This window comes from Dermacentor variabilis, chromosome 6 (genome assembly GCF_050947875.1).
Source record: "Dermacentor variabilis isolate Ectoservices chromosome 6, ASM5094787v1, whole genome shotgun sequence".
Lineage (NCBI taxonomy): Eukaryota > Metazoa > Arthropoda > Arachnida > Ixodida > Ixodidae > Dermacentor > Dermacentor variabilis.
The window spans coordinates 172,965,052-172,981,791 of NC_134573.1; the positions used below are offsets into that span (position 1 = coordinate 172,965,052).

At 47.5% G+C, this 16,740-nt stretch overlaps 1 protein-coding gene across 1 annotated transcript in view; it reads right to left on the bottom strand.

Annotated features, from left to right (window-relative positions):
• Nucleotides 1–9,070: 9,070 nt before the first annotated feature.
• LOC142585812 (uncharacterized) overlaps nucleotides 9,071–16,740 on the bottom strand; it is a 50,615-nt gene continuing 42,945 nt past the window's right edge. Inside the window, exons 25-32 of the mRNA XM_075696830.1 lie at nucleotides 16,244–16,360; nucleotides 15,344–15,516; nucleotides 14,660–14,843; nucleotides 13,854–13,895; nucleotides 13,365–13,440; nucleotides 13,223–13,269; nucleotides 12,119–12,358; nucleotides 9,071–10,129 (exon numbers count right to left, since the gene is read on the bottom strand). Of these exons, the coding sequence (XP_075552945.1) occupies nucleotides 10,050–10,129; nucleotides 12,119–12,358; nucleotides 13,223–13,269; nucleotides 13,365–13,440; nucleotides 13,854–13,895; nucleotides 14,660–14,843; nucleotides 15,344–15,516; nucleotides 16,244–16,360 (959 nt within the window). The 3' untranslated portion in view covers nucleotides 9,071–10,049. The remainder of the gene's footprint in view (nucleotides 10,130–12,118; nucleotides 12,359–13,222; nucleotides 13,270–13,364; nucleotides 13,441–13,853; nucleotides 13,896–14,659; nucleotides 14,844–15,343; nucleotides 15,517–16,243; nucleotides 16,361–16,740) is intronic.

Consider the following 16,740-nt stretch of genomic DNA (forward strand, 5'->3'; position numbering starts at 1 on the left):
TGTCGGCTGGCTGCGAGTGCTCAGTCTACAGGTGTCAGCTCAAATAATCAAATAAAGTGCCATAACTCAAATCACGGAGGCTCAAGACCTGAAGCATTTTGTCTTTGCATAAAGTTAGTATTGTACTAACTCTGTTTCGAACTAGCCACGCCTCTGGTACGTGACACATAGGTGCTTCGAAATGCGCCATAACTGTACTCAGCGATACTTTCTAACGCGGATTTGGCAAGGCCTCCGGCCTCAGGATATGGCAAGGCCTCAGGATCACGCGGGCAGCACTCAACGCAACCATCTTTATTCAAACATAGTTTTCAATCGGCTCTAGCCTTTTGGCATGACTCACTTAGCAAGGTTTTCTACCATACATGAATTTCTGACTTTCCACGGCGAAGACACAGTCGATCGTCTTGTCTGCACTAAGATTCGAACAAGCAGCGGGGAAAGAAATGCACGCGTACTGCATTAAAACTATTGACGGAGCCCAGCGGGTAATAATTTATATATATACTAAGCTCAATGCGAAGCAGCGGATACAATTTACAAGAAAAAGATCTACAACATATGACTTGGCGCGCACACACACAGGGGCTACGCGGCGGCGGCCGCCGCTCGCCTCGACACCAAGGCGAGGACACGTACACAAGACAGCCTCACGAGACAATACACCAGCGTCACAGTCAAGTTGGCGAGAAGTACGAACACAGTCACCACAGCGTTGAACAATTCCACCGCCTGTTGGCGTAGCTTTCGCACGTCGGGAGAGGCGATTTTCGGGAAGCCCTTCTTGCAGTCCGCAGCCGTGGCCAGAGCGGCGCTAGAACACGACAGCGGCGCCGCGCACGGATTCTTTGGAGACGTCGGCGTGGGGGCCGAGGCACTGGCCTTGGGCGACGACAGCCTGGATGACGTGAGCTTGCACCGCGAAGGCCTGACCGACCTGTCCCCGGAGCGGGTTTGTCCGAGCGCGGTGCTGGGCATCGGGATGCGCCTGATCGGACTGCAGCGTCTGGACGTTGTCGGTGCCGTACGTGGGGGAATCGTCGATGCAGGAGGCTCGAGGCTGCGCTTCCGCGCTGGAATTGCAGGAAGTGGTAGCCAGGTCAATTAGGGCAAGTAAGCGGATAACCATTTCAAAGCAGCACGACCACATATTTTCGGAGTTTTACACTCTGCGAAGCGCTTGTCGCAGTAAGAAGTGTGTGCGTATATATATATATATATATATATATATATATATAAGAGATTTTCATGGGTGGGAGGGGGTTAATGTTCAAGCCCTCCACCTTACACACTTTCTTTATTACATCTCGAGGACATTCAACGAGATATGAAAAACAACTATGAAATATAACATTTATTATTTTTCGAAAATCTCATACCTTGATCACTTAATTCTGCGTTGTCATGCGCTCGGCTGTTCTGCGATGTGCAAGCATTTGGTCCTCAGCTATATGGCTTCCGCTTGCCCCAACCATATGCCTCAACCATGCTCCAGGTACTAAATTTACAAGTCGTTGATGGTTGCGCAGTCAAAAATTTGTAGTCTTTTTCAGAACTCTCCTCAGCACAAAGAGACTGAAAAAAGTCACATTTTCTTAGAAATGGAAAATAACTCACACAAAAATTTTCCATTGCCATTTTCAAGCAGTAGGCATTAACAACCCGGAAGCTAACAATGATAACTTGAATAAAGGTCCTAGCGCTTACACATCCCGTCCTCACCCATTTAAACAAAAGCTCTTATGACCAATGTTGAATTATATATAGAAGCTCAGCTGCTAGACAGTGCAACGCCCTGCTCAGAAAAAAAGCAGCAGCGGCTTTTTGGCTGCTGCAGCAGCCATTTAACGCGCTCATGAAACGTGTGAGCTCGATTTGACAGTCAAAGGGAGCTTGCAGATTATTGAATAGCTTTCTTTGACCTCTTTCACCCCTTCACCAGTGGTGGTTGGTGGTCGTACTTTCACCGCCGATGCAAAGCTGCCGATTCAAGGTGAAAATGCTCTCGCGCAAACGATTTACGACCCAGACAACGCAAAACATCACTTGGGTGTCCCGGAAAGATCCCAACGTATTGCTTTTGGGAAGTTACCGCAAGCAGAACACGAGACTTGAAGGAAGGGACAACACAGCTTCGTGGTGTCCTTTTCTCCAAGTCTCGCGTTTTGCTTGCGGTAACTTCCCAAAATCCCGAGTCACCAACTGGCCTACACCCACACTCTGCTATGTCACATCCGAACGTCCTAGCTTATTATGGGACATACTGAGGACGTCCACCGTACCATGCCTACGATGAATTTTAAACATAACATATACTGCAGGACATATCGCGAACTTGACATATATACGAGCAACATCGTCAGCAGGATGTCCGTAGGACGTTGATTCCAGGTGTATTTATTTGGGAGCTTTATGCTTGCCCGAACGAAATTGCGCATAACCAAAAACGAAATCCAAATGGCACTGCCTAAAAAAAAAGGCGTTCATTTGTAGACTATTTTGTTTTAAACATTATTATTATTATTATTATTATTATTATTATTATTATTATTATTATTATTATTATTATTATTATTATTATTATTATTATTATTATTATTGGTTGTGGTGTCCAAAGCGCACCTTCCACCGATGGTTCGCTTGAAGTAGCAAAAGCACATCTCGAGAGCTATGCTATTGCAAGTGTATAGGTGGTGCTGCACCTGAGGTAGTTTGAAACCAAACTGCTTTTTAATGGTGGCAAGAAACAAAGACGCACAATTTCTGACATTTCCGAGCACATGAAAGTGCGTAAATATGAAAGTGGAGCCCTTACAATGTGGCTTCTATATCCAAGCTGCGTTATGCATATATTAACGGAATTCGTAAATAATGTATTGCCCTGTAATTCCAGTGTCAAACAGTAGTGCCTTGGAACACGTCCTGACATCATCCTAAAATGGTCATCCAATTATGCACCTGGCATGCTCACATTATCTACTCGGGACGTACAAATGAACCTGATCACGAGCCTTTTAGTGCAGGACATCTAAAGACGCACGAATGTTCTGATGGCGACATCCCAGAGACTTACTGAGGATGGCATTGCGTCGTCTGGGGAAGTGCGTTCGTCGCTGAACGCCAAATATTATAGCTCTTTGGTATGTCCTTGAAACTTGACAGCACATGTTTATATTGAAAAAAATGAGGGGAATTGTCATAAAAACGCACTTACAGGGTTCTATACATAACTGGCGTAAAATTATTCGTTCAATTTACCCAATTTCGCGTGAGCCAACCCGGCTCTCCGTCCAGCTCCTCTGTGACGTAGTAGTGTGGCGTAAAATGAAGCAGCCGTAGCCCTTCGTCTTTGCACGAGTTGGTTCCGATCGGTGGTTTACGCAATTCGTGATTGGACGCATAGTCATTTCTGCAGTATAGGGGCGACAGAGGCCGCCTTACCGCTCGCTAAGGCGAATCACAGGTCTAGATTCAAGGCTGTGAACGTGCCCTTCGGACACGAACGTGCCTGCAATCGCACACTGCTTTCTGTCCTCAAAACCCCTGTTTTTCTCATATATTTCCCTTCCCTCGCAGCAGCGTAGCAGGATAGGGAATTGGATAGGGAACGGTTCACCTTTCCTCAGTAAATTATCCCCTCTTTCTATTCGCATGGCGGATCGCACTCGGAATCGTAGCATGCGTCCCGCGCGCAACCGCAAACGAGCAACATGAAATTGAAGGCCTCTGTCGTACCCGCGGCCGCTTCTGGACCCAGTTTCAGTCGGGAAGGCTGCTTGGCTGCGCTGGCTAACGTCGGTGCGAGCGAATTTGGCTTGCGACGACGGGCTTCGGGGACCGGCGCGTCCGCAGTCTCCTGCCGTTGCTGATGCAGCGCCGTCGAGGACGGCGTGGCAGCGGCGGCGGCAGGCGGCTTGTCGCCGCCGACGATACACAGCGCGTGCAGCAGAGCCATGGCGGCCCACACGGCTTTGTACAGCTTCTGCACGAACTCCTCGCAGAGCGCCATGGCCCATCGCCCGATCGTGGGCGGCCCTTCCCCGTCACCCAGCAATACTGGGGCACGCAGGAGCGGGACGTCCTCGCGGCGACCGACGTCGCCGTCGCGCTGGATCGCTTGCACCGGCCCCGTTGCCCGGCGAGCGGCCATGATCGTGAACGGCCCCGCTGCTTCGTCTGCCTCGACCTCGCTCAGTAGAACTGTACGCGCGCTGCTGCGTGTCCGGGGCGACGTCTGCACACCGCCGTGATTGTCGGGAGGAGCTCGGAACAGCAGCAAAATTGGAAGGCAGGAACGAGGTACACAGCAGAAACTTTATTTATGCATTGTGTCCGAGGTTCATATCGAACCATAGCTGCAGATGTAGTGGGGCGCTATAATATCTGGTGTGCTAGGTGGTAAATATAGAGGGATAGGATCGGCGAAGTGGCTAAACTTGACAAATAATTTCACTAACCCCATCCAATTTTTGGACAATCCCCCTTGTAGGTATGAACCATGCATAGAGGCAAACGTATACCAACCAACCAACTAAAAACCGAACTGAGGCATCCCTTTGGTCCTTGAGTGTATAGGTGACCTCCTACTATTGTAGCACGCATATATTTTTATCAAAGGCATAGTTTTGTACATTGTACTCCACAGTGTTCAACCACAAGGTTAATTCAATTTATAGCGTTCATCCTTAGAGTGATAAAGTACGCACATCTGCTGAGTACCAGTTAAGCGCTGGCCGTACCCTGTGTCCCCTGACCAGGTCCTTCGGTTATCGTGCACATGATCGTGCTCGTGGCCAGACAACTGACACACGGAAGTTTTGTTTTAATATCAATGCACTTCACATCCATTTAGAGCAAAGTGATCATCATCGGCATTGCTGCGGCCAAGCCTTAGCTGATCCAATCCGGACGACCAGCGAAGGACAGGATGCAGCTGGCGCGGCTGGCGTCCCTGTGGTGGCGGACTTGCTGCGCGGCCACGGCGTCGGTGGTCAGCAGCCCGCTATGCCGCGCCGTGGGCGTCCTGCTCCGCATCGCGGTCATCGTCTTCTTCTGCCTGGTCGTCATAGCGCTCAACTTCTTCAACTTTCTGGGACCCAGGCCCGCCGTTGACGACGTCCCCAATAGAGGCACGTGCCGCGCGATGGCCGCTTCTCTACAAACACGCTTTCAGCTCACAAAGATGGCTTGGTGGGCTAGTTCGTCAAGCATCTTATAAAGGGTTGACAGCGCACACTGACAGGGACAGAGTGAAGAACGTACGCTGTGTCAGCGCTGTGTCCTGTGGTTCGATCCTCACTCTGTCCCTGTTTGTGTGCGCTGTTAACCCTTAAGGATGCTTTCAGCGTCGCATTTTCACTGACGGATGCGACTGCGAAGCATTATCGTTGGCAGGCCCACCAAATCTAATCTCGTTGGCGCCACATCTCGCTCTTTACCGACGGCACCCTAGAGTGATTAATCAGATGCGGTGACAAAAGCTAGTTTCGGGGGGAACAGCCTCATGCACTGATCCTTTATATTTGTAATATTAGTTTCACTATACTGCAGGCCACCCACGCCTGTTCTTTCAAGTCGACCACGCTGTCTCCCTCAAGGAGGCGCGGCGATCATTGCGATTGTAAATAGCTAGCACTCCCGGATCTATATCTAAGCACACGCAAATAGCGAAGTTTGTGGACGGATTGATGACCGTTGCTATAGAACAATTGGTAGTGCATCGCCCGCGTAATGCGAAGATTGTGGGTTCGGTCTCCAACGGTGACAACTTATGTTTTCGTCCACTCCCATTTCATTTTTCCCCTTCATTACTTTCTACATTTCAATTTCAACCACAACTAATTACCCTTATGCTTTCCTTGGCTTCGTATGTATGTATGTATGTATGTATGTATGTATGTATGTATGTATGTATGTATGTATGTATGTATGTATGTATATGTATGTATATGTATGTATATGTATGTATGTATGTATGTATGTATGTATGTATGTATGTATGTATGTATGTATGTATGTATGTGTGTGTGTCTGTGTATGTATGTATGTATGTATGTATGTATGTATGTATGTATGTATGCCGGTAACAGGGCGTTCCATTCATGTGTCCTCCTTGCAGATTGCAACGGCGAGCCGCATCATTATCTTGCCGCCTTGGACCCGAACAGGTCGGAGTGCAACTGCTCCAACTACTGAACTTTGTGCGAACAACCAAGGAACTTTCGAGTCCCATCCATGCCGACGCTAGCCGCGCTCGTTCGGCGACTTCTGTGGACAAAAAAGATAGCCGCCGAAGATCGCGGCGGGATGTGCGCGGCGGGCTTGTCATGGCCGCCATACCAGCGTTGGGAAGCGCAGAAAAGTTGCGCTATGGTCCTGAGCGCTCTCTAGAGCTAAATATGAAATTCCCGTAGAAGGCACGACTCCGCAAAAAAAATTACCTTTTCGGTTACACATTGAAGTAGGGCACTTCAGTTTCAACAGAGGGTCAATTAAAACGTGCTTACTTGTCTTTCAGAAGAGGCTTCAACGCCACTGTAGGACTGGAGCTTGTGCCGGTGGTGCTGTTCGTGTGTCTTATTGATCGATTACAGGAGGACTACTGAACTGTTTCAACAAGCCGAAGATAACAATTGTTGAGTCACATACCCGGAGATAGTTTTTGGGGGGAAGGGGGGTGGACGCTTGACTGAAAAGGGAGGTAGGGTAGGAAAGGGGGGGGGCACGTTTCTGGTTTGGCAGACACCACCACCTTGCTTTCAGGCAACACTGAACGCATACTTCACGTGGTATCCATCCAGGGTAACATTTCTGGACACAATGTCCAGCTGGGGCGCGATCTTGTAGCGGTTCTGAAAGCGAACCGTTCGCTTGCCATCACGTGATTAGTAAGTAAAAGCGCGGTTCTGACCAATAAAGCGAGGGCAAGCAAACGGCTCGCTTTCCGAACCGTTATAAAATCGCGCTGCAGAACCTGATCAAATTCCGCCATGTTGTCAAATTCCGTCATGTTGGCGTTTTGAGCTAGTCAGTGAGCCAATCGGAGCGGACAAGATGGCGCTTTCGACAATGGGGTGAAATTTTAGTGTCCAGAATGGTTTAGAATATCGTCTAGAGCTACGTCATTTGTAGGCGAACATATCACGTGTGCTAGCTGGAAGTGCCGGTATGAACTATTTAAGACGGCGGCCATGATTCACCCAATATCGAGACATCTCAAGGGCATGTGGACCCGCCGAAGCAAATGGGAAGTACGAAGCAGACTAGTCAGAATTGCCGCGATCTGCTGTACAACCACTTTCTCTAGGCTGAAGGCAGTATACTCCGAAGCGTGGGCGTGGCGTGCTCCCAAATTGAGTTTGTCGATGACTTGATACGCTTAGTTTGAGCATGAGCATTGAATCGAGTGTGCCGCCACAAATGACATGCATATCTGTGCAGCTTCCTTTTAAATCTTTCGTTACCGCTAGAAATGTGCTTTCTTTCGGTGCTTTTACAGCAAAGCTGTTTACCTGACGGACCTGTATGAATGAGCCGTATGCATGGTCTCGTAGGGAGGTGGGGGGAGGGGTTATCTGGGCTCGATAGCGTCTGTAAAGTGAACAAAAAAAGATAACAACCGATAGTACTGCTCGGGAGAAAGAAAGGACACGTGATTTCACCGCGCGCCGTACCTACGCAGTGGGTGCGGCGCGCGGCCTCCATGCAACGGCGCGACAGTTGCGGCGGGAACACACGGGTTTATGCGCCGCAGTAGCCGCCGGGGTGTGTAAGAACCGGATTGTGCATTGCAAAGGTATACCATTGCAACAGTTGCAACTCCAACAAAAACGGGGAAAATGGGAAGACCGCGCATTGTGCGCACAGTCGAAGAACAAGCCGAGTACGAGGAGCGGCGTGAGACAGCAGAGACGCGACTATAACCAACGAGAACGTGCTCGTGCAGAAGCGGAGAATGTGGCCTCCGAAGACTCAGCCTCCGAAGAGCGTCAGCGAGGAGTCTAATCGTCGGCGTCGTGCGCAGGCTACCGATGAAGATCGCGCACAGGAGGCCGCTCGTAGGCGTCAAGCTATAGGTCGTTCGAGTCTATGTCCAAGCAGCAGAGGCGTGAGTTGCCGCCTCCTTCGAGTTTCGCAGGGGCGAATTCCAAATTCAAGAGAATGTTTCTGGCCGCGGAGTCTGGCCATAGTTGCTCGGAACAGCTTCACTGGCTAATCCGCCACCATATGAATGGTTCGGCTCGAAATTTTGTTTGCATTTTATTTCAAGACGTAATGGGCGCAACATATATTGCGATACATATAATTATAGCCTGATCACCCGCGTTTTGAATGGATCTATAGCACTAATAATTTCTCAGACAATTGTTTTAGAATTCCTATGTGAAACTTCAAAGAAGCACGTCAAGGAACACGAATGAAAGTAATAATTTGTTATGTTTAGTACAAGTACTGAGAGTAACACATATCTGAAATATACAAACTGTGCACGTGGGTTCTAATGTCCAACTTTTGTGTGTGAGATTATGAAAAAAAAATTGTCATGGAGAGTTGGTGGCATCAGTAGTAGCCATAGCGATGACCATGTTATGCGGGAAGGCAGTACCTTCGGAAATGTGAAAACAGGTAAGTTCCTATGTATAAGGAGCATTTGTTTCCACTCGTTGCGGCAGGCACCTGGTTTGTCTTTTACTGCATTCTTTAGGCTCGCGTAGCAATTGTTGTCGGGTCAGGGAGCATGCAGAAGGCTTCTCATACTTGATCATTGCGTTCGATCAGCTTTTCTGTGCAAGCAAGGTAGTCTAGTATGCATTGAACTGGCGCTGAAGCATCCACGTGCTTTGTTCAATTCCTGTACAGTGCTGTACAATAATGTGGAGTGTTGGACAGTATTGTACAGTAATGAATCAGGGCACTTGCATAGGCGGTGTTCAGAATGTAAGAGATTAGACAGCTAGTCAAGCTTTGCGACTGAAGGTCGTCGGTGAAACAGATTTGCGAAAGGCTTGCTGGCAGCTGTTGTAGCAGTACTAGGGTGTTACTTATGGATGCGAACTAAGCATCGCCAGCATAACGTGCCAAAAGTAGAATTTTATTACGTGAGCCTCGAAAAAATTTCGCTGTCTAGCCGCACGGTGATTGACTTTCTTGCCAGGTGGTCCCTTGCGTGTAAAAGAAACACAGTTTGGATGATGATTGCATATATTGGTTGGTAACTCGATGACGTTTCATTGGAACTGGAGTCCTCCGAGGTCCTAGAACGCAATAACTCTATGCAGGTTTCAGCTCTCGAGGATTTACTGCATGCGATATTGAAGCTGACTGCGAATATGTTTCACCTGCTGAATACAACCGAATTAATGGTTCTCACAGAGGCTGAGCTGTTCGTGGTCACTCGTTTTTAATGACGCCTTTGCTTTTTGCAGAAAGTATTACAAATATGGTGACATCGCGAAGCGATCGTTTAGGGTCACGTGTTATTAACTGAACTGAGATGCGACGGCTTTGAGTTTCCTGATAAAGGCTCATCGCGGCAAGCACAATCTGTGGTCCCCTATTCCGGCAACGCCCCGTATTCTGTAGTCGTAATATAACCAAATTGCTGGTAAGCATAGCATCATTAATCTTATCTTGGATGTTGTTGGAAGTGCCGCGTTTGATTGTTCAGTAAGTTGGGCCTGCGGCTGTCGAACGATTATTATTTTACAAGTCGCCTACGAGATACACGGTAATTCGTAATCTCGGCCTTATATACGAACGCTAAGTTCAGACAACAATACTTTGCTATAAAATGTGAAATTCTCATACATGTATGCTGCACACAACAACGGTATCTCAGCGACGTACCGCGAACGGTGCGCGACAATGACGCTATCTACGGCTCCTCGACGTACTTCGAGAGTCCTCTCCCATATAACCACGCAATTTATGTTATAATTCACAGCGTTCGTTCGTTTCTTATTGCTTTTCGGTCCGCCAAAGCAAGAGCGTACGAGGAAAAAAAAAAAACGTTTTCAACACGTAGACACCGTGGTTAGCCGGTGTCGGGGCTACTCCGCTCCGATGCAGCAGCCTTTCCAGATGGCGGCAGGAGCCTCGGCGTCTTTGTACACAAGCCCGTCGTAGGTGGCTGAGAAAAGAGAAAAAAGAAATGGAGGAAACAAGTCCGCGTTAAAGCCCATTCTGCAACAAGAGATATACAAGAATAACGAGCGCTGTTGAGCGGGCACTAACGAAGACACTAACTTGCACTGCAATGACAGTTTATTGTAAATACGAAATATGTCAATTCTGCAGGCTTTTAGGGAATGGAGCGGTTAGGAATGTGCCAGAACACGACACAAAAGCGAAAGGCTGGTGGCGGCCTCACGTTGAAATTCCTGCACCAACTAAACTCCCCAGGGCGTCATAGCCTACTGCAATGCCAAAAGCGTGGTTTGCTTAATTGATTGTTAAGAAGAGATTGTTATCTGTTCTTATCCCCGACTGCAGCAACATCACCACTAGCACCATATTAAAATATACTTACAATACTAACGTATTGTAAAGTATTTAGCAAGTATAAGTATATTAAGTATATTTAGTAGAGGCGTTGGTCCCGGGTTCGGGTCTCGGACCAAAACCAATTTTTCTTCAACTGCAAGGCTTTTCTTTCGACGAACCCGTAAGGGCTTCCTTTGTAGCAATTGCTACAAAGAAAATTGCTATGATTGCTACGATTGGGTGGATGTCTGGCTTTCCCTTTATTAAATACTTTAATAAGTGGATGAACACTAAACTTTGAAATCTTGTCTTACATTTCAATAGCAAAAAACAGAAGTAAGAAACATCTCTTATGCGTCGTTTATAGATACAAGACGAGTCAACAGTGGTCGACACCGAATAAAGACAAGAGCTTCTTGGGCGCATTAGTGTACCACGTGATTCGTTGTTTAGACTGCGCTACCTTCGGGATCGGCCAACATAGTTGAACTGTGAGCTTAATTTGCATCAAGTAGTTTTGCATGATGCGGGAGATCCAAGACTGCACCATCTCCGGGATCGGCCCACATTTTAAGTTGAGCAAAGCCACACTTTCGGTTCCGCTTTTAGCCGCACGCGCAGTGTGAACGAGCGCACGCTAGCTTAAGTTCGGCCTTTTTGAGCTAATTACGCCTTACTGCTGTTGCGTACGTACATAGCTCTGCGCTAACTTGTTGCATCCTTTTCATTCCAAGATTCAGTCCGTGCCTTTTTAATTGTCCCACGCGCGCTACAATGCCTCAAGTCGTTTAATTTGACGAGACGAAAGTGGCCAGAAAGTGGCAGCCAGATAACCACATCCCACGAACACCAAATCAATTTCAAGTCGTTAGAGTCCTCGTCTTCGAAAAAAAATATAAATAGAAAGAACACGCAAGCGGAAATGCGACGAAACTTGCGACTCTACAGTTCGGATGCTCACAAAAGTTAGACCTTCATTCGCTAAGACAATTAGGGGTAGCTCATTCTTTTCTTCACGTTCTCTCTCTTTCTTTTCGTCGAAGAAAAGCAAGAAAGTGTTCTGCAATAGTAGTCCGATTGTTTAGACTCGGCAAAGTTCAGTCAAAAGCTTTGAAAAGTAGCCCTGACTTACAAATGGGTTGGTGGTGAATACAAAATGTGGAGGGGAAGCAGGAACGTGCCGTTATAACTCACCCTAAGTCTAGGCTTCGTTACACAACTACTTGCGTTGCGGCAAAGCTTTTACCGCAACACTAGTAGCTGTGCAGCGAAGCACGGTTAGGTTAGGTTAGGTTAGGTTAGGTGAGCGATAGCGACTGCAATTAGAAAAAAAAAAGAAAGCTGCAACGTTATTAGTAGGCCTATTTCACAGGCGATCTTTAGACAACTGCTGCAGCACGAGAGTGCGAAGGTTGGCCCGCCGGTTTGAAGTCTCATACAACAACGCCTGTCACCTGCGCTGTTTTTAGAAAGTGCCAGAGCGCAGTCGCAGTATATGCTGGAGTCGCAGGTTTTCGTCGTATCATAAATAAATAAATAAATAAATAAATAAATAAATAAATAAATAAATAAATAAATAAATAAACAAGCAAACAAGCAAATAAATAAATAAATAAATAAATAAATAAATAAGTACCTTTCCAATCGCCGATGATGAGGTCCTTGGAGAGGATGTCGGAGCGCGTCGTTGCAGGCACGATCAGGCTGGGCACGAAGTTGGCGCGGCTGAGCGAGACGTTGGCCGCGCGGCCTGGCACCAGCGCCCAGTGGGTGCCGTCCGAGCTGGCCAGGAAGGACTCGCCCGACGAGTCGGAGGCCAGCATGCGGCTGGACTCCGGGTCGAAGCCCAACAGGTGGTTCACGAACGGCTCCAGGACTGCCATTCACGACCAAGCGCGAAGCGCGTTCGTGTCACTACGTAAGCTCGAGCGTGGGCTGGAAAGCGACTATAGAGGACTTAACAAAATACACGCGAGACGAATCGATGCCCTGAAACAGATATACTGGGGGATACAACGCCGCGCGCTGAATCTAATGGAAAATTTCACTAGTGGTTTCTGAGCACGTTTGCGACGGTTGAAACCTTGTTTGACAGCAACTTACGTAGCAATAAGCATGCTCATACAGAGCCGAGACACAGAGAAATAGATTCTCACAAAAAAGAAAACGGCAGTAATTAGTAGATATCTCACTTATGGTGGACTCCTCAACCACACAGCTATAGTGCGAACGAAGCAGAATGACGCAACTAAATTTTATTGTTTTCACAATACCATCGTAGCGCTTTGACGGCTCTCTGAAAGAAACTGTCCAATACGCAATAAAAAAGAAGACTGTCGTCTAGTTACCTCAGCATTGTTCCTCCCAAGGACTTATTAAGGACTAGCCCAATCGTCCGTCCTACTGAAGAGTATATTTTATAAGGGCATTAGACTTCAACTTTCCAAATATAGACTCTTACACGTCGTCGACAAATCAATGACAATAAATTATTTGCTCATTGGCAGATTCAGCGATAATAAAGCTGTTCTGTTTTCTTTATATTTTCCCCGCCTTTGTTTGTCACTATTTGCATCAACCACTAACTTATCTTGAACGCTGCTTCTGTAGAAGACTTGTTATGACTAGATTTCCAAGTTTCTCGCGCACCCCCTATTAAAGACACATTGATTACGATAAAGAAAAAAAATGCGACTTAGTGAGTCATAAAATGCATATGGTTAAGTGAAGGGAGGCGTACTTATCCAAGTTTTTCCTCCGTCGTTGGAAGAGAAGCAGGCCAAGTGACTGAAACAAAAATGCATGGCGCTCAGGGTGGTTCTCACTGCATCTCAGGGCACCGCCATTGCAAGCGGCAGTTGTAAATTGTGACGTGAACGCACTCTGTCTTTCCGTGGAAGTCGCAGAAATAGACGATGTTGTTGGTCGTGTCCACTGCAAAGTGGCGCGTTTTCTTGGCTGAAAGAAAGAGAACGGGTGCGGCTGTGAGTTTACTGACAGCTCGTGAAAAAGAAAACGCTCTTTTGTTACGCTTGGAATGAAATGAACAAACACTGAACATCAAAAATAGTAGCACATAAGTACAAAACCTAAAGTCGTGTGACGCGGTTATCCAAGTAAATGTCTTCATAATATTAAATATACAATTATTCTGCTGCATATTATAATATAATGAGAATAGGTGAGCCTCGCTGCAAAAGAAAAAAAAAATACAGATAGATATGCGTTCTGTTGTTTCTGAGTGCGATGATGTTGCAATTTTCTGGAGAGCCAGCATTGGCCTATTGTTTAATACTGCCTACGAAAAAAAAAACAACAGAAGCGGGAATGCAGGGACACGTGCACATGATTAGGCATAAATGTATACGTACTTTTAACATGAGAGTACCAGGTATTGTCCTCTTCACAAGCAACTGAAAAAAAAGAACGCATTTTTAGTGCCTTCTATAGTACTGTCAAGGAAAACGTTGAACATCCGCAACGTGGCGAACTTGCAGTAATAAATGTCGAAGTACCACATTAACTTCGCTACATTACAAAGACCCCATGTTGTAATATGCACTCACCAGCGGCTCGCAGCATGTGTTGGCACATCAGAATTGAGTGCTGCACCGATGGACACTAACGAGACGATAAGCTAAGGTCTCGCACAACGATTGGTATAACAGTAAATTGTAGGTGTAACGTTAAGAGAGAGGACGAGGGCAGTGTGACATATAGAAAGCGTGCAGGCGTAGCTGATATTCCGGTTGAAGAAGTGGATTCGGGGCAGGTCTTGTAATGCGTGTAGCAAGTAACCGGCTGTCTATTGGAGTGACACAATGGGTGACAATGGAAACAAAACACTGACAAGGACTACCGACGACTACGCCGTCTGATGAGATTATAGAGAGCTTCGCAGGTCTATGATGGAGAGCGCTAACGCAGTACAGGGGAAAGTGGATAGCTGGGAGATGACTTCGTCCGGCACTGAACATAAAATAGACCGCTGCTGCTGCTGCTGATGATGATGACGACGATGGTACACCGTGGTGTAACACCGGCACTTTTTTATTCCATCCTAGACGAAATGCAACCACAGTGACATTTGTAATTGGATTACGAAGTGCAATGTGGTGTCATGATGGCAAAGTGTAGCGTGAGCTAGTTCTGCGAACGCGTCTATATAGGATAGTACCTCCGTGCTCCTGGTTCAACTCCTCGATGTAGCATCCATACAGCTCCAGCTGCATGCCGACCAGGAGCTCGTCCTCCATCTGCGGGTCGGACGCCTCCTCAATGACGAAGCGTATTTGGCGCGCCTGGATTGTCTTCTCGAGCCGGTCGATGGCCACGCCGTTCTTGTGGTCCAGGGATCGAACCTGTGTGCCCGAAACAGCGTTTCGACATGAATACCTACTTCAGCTATACGGCTACTTGTTTCATTGTGAAGGCCAAAAAGCACACCTCGTTACTATATAGTATTAAAACACGAATAAAGTTCTAAAAGCACCCGTACATCATGGAAACCATTATAAGCGTCAGACCTCTCTAGTGTTCTAAACCGCGTCCTTTCCAAAAACAAGAATCACTCTACTTGTTCGCAAGCATGAAAATGTGTATACCTCACTGAAGGCGCTTCCGACGTATATTCGGCGTGCACATCTCGCGTGCTGAGCAAAAAGCCCATGGGCTGCGCACTAGCATGCGCATTACCTCGGTGTCACAGATACTGCCCGACCTCACCGCGCGGTTATCGCGCAGTGTAGCACGAACGCGTCGGCACTTCGCGGCGTTACATGCTTATACGCCGAGGCGCGTTCCATGGGGTCAGCGCTTGACCAAGGCGTTCTTTACTGCCGCACGCGGCGTCAGTTCTTACGTCTCCGTGTTTGTGCCAGTCCTGGCCGTTGTCGCTGTAGAGCAGCCGGTACTTGGATACCCGGCGCGAGCCCGGCACGTACACCACCTCCACCTGGGACACCCTGGTGACACGCATGAAGTTCACCTGCAGGTAGTCGTGCTGCAGGCTCGACTTCACGGCCGGGGACCACACTGCGCATTCACGTGGGGCGACGAAAGGACATGGGAACAGTGGGTCAAAGCAAGAGAGAGAGAGAGAGAGAGAGAGAGATTTTAATTGAAAAACAGGCATCTCTGCCGGCGCGTGTACCGGATGTAGTGCAAATAGGAGCGCTAGTTATACATGATTTTTCTAGTTAAACCACGCTGATTCGCTCGAACTCAAATTCCACACAGGGCTCAAATTTCGCGGTAGGTGCAGTTTATTGTGCCAGAAATAAAACAGAAGTACGTGTGGTCTCCAACGATGCCGTAAAACAAACAAACAAACAAACAAACAAACAAACAAACAAACAAACAAACAAACAAGCAAACGAACGAACGAACGAACGAACGAACAAACAAACGAACAAACAAACAAACAAACAAACAAACAAACAAACAAACAAACAAACAAGGTGGTATTTGCGCTAGAGGAACAGTAGCGCCGTCTGTAATCGTTAGAGCGAAACCCAACGCTTGCCTTGTTTTGCCCCGTTATAGCGTGCTTTCTCTTAAAACATTGTGTTGTGGTTCGGTTGCGCGGTAGGGAGATACTTTCCTGCACAACCAGCTTACTGGTTGTGCAGTTGGGAAAACAATGACTAAGATGCACGGCGCGGTGAAACAACAGGCAAAGGTTTGGACAAACACGACACGAGCCAGCGTTACACGGGATCTGCCTATGGTCTGTAGAAACGACCGCTCGCATGATACGTACCACTGGATCCGCCCTTGCGCACTTCCCACGGCGCGTGCAAGGTGTCGGCTGCCGACGAGGCCGTTATCTGGCAGTTTTCGATTAGTCCACTCTGCAGTCCCAGCTCGAAGACGCACTCTGTGAAAGCAGTTAACAGCCACAAGAAAGTAAAAAGGAAACATTGCATGCACTTTTCAAATGTTCAGACGTGGTATTCTGGACGGTATGCACACGACTCATCACAGAATTTGCACGACTGCCACTTTCTTCACGGAAGGAGGAATAACCATCGTATAACAGAATGACAACAAAATTAAAAATAAATGAGACATGCACCACAGGACAAGCGCTTGGAATCAAGGACGAGCGCAATTTATTGCCATATCACTTATAGGAAGATTGCAGGCGAATTTCCACCGTCGCCGTCGCCGTGATGTTCAGTATACAAAGCGTTAGTGCGATAAGATCGTATCATGCGCCGCGGTTCCGTATGCTGTAGCTGCGAGGGAAAGTGTGAG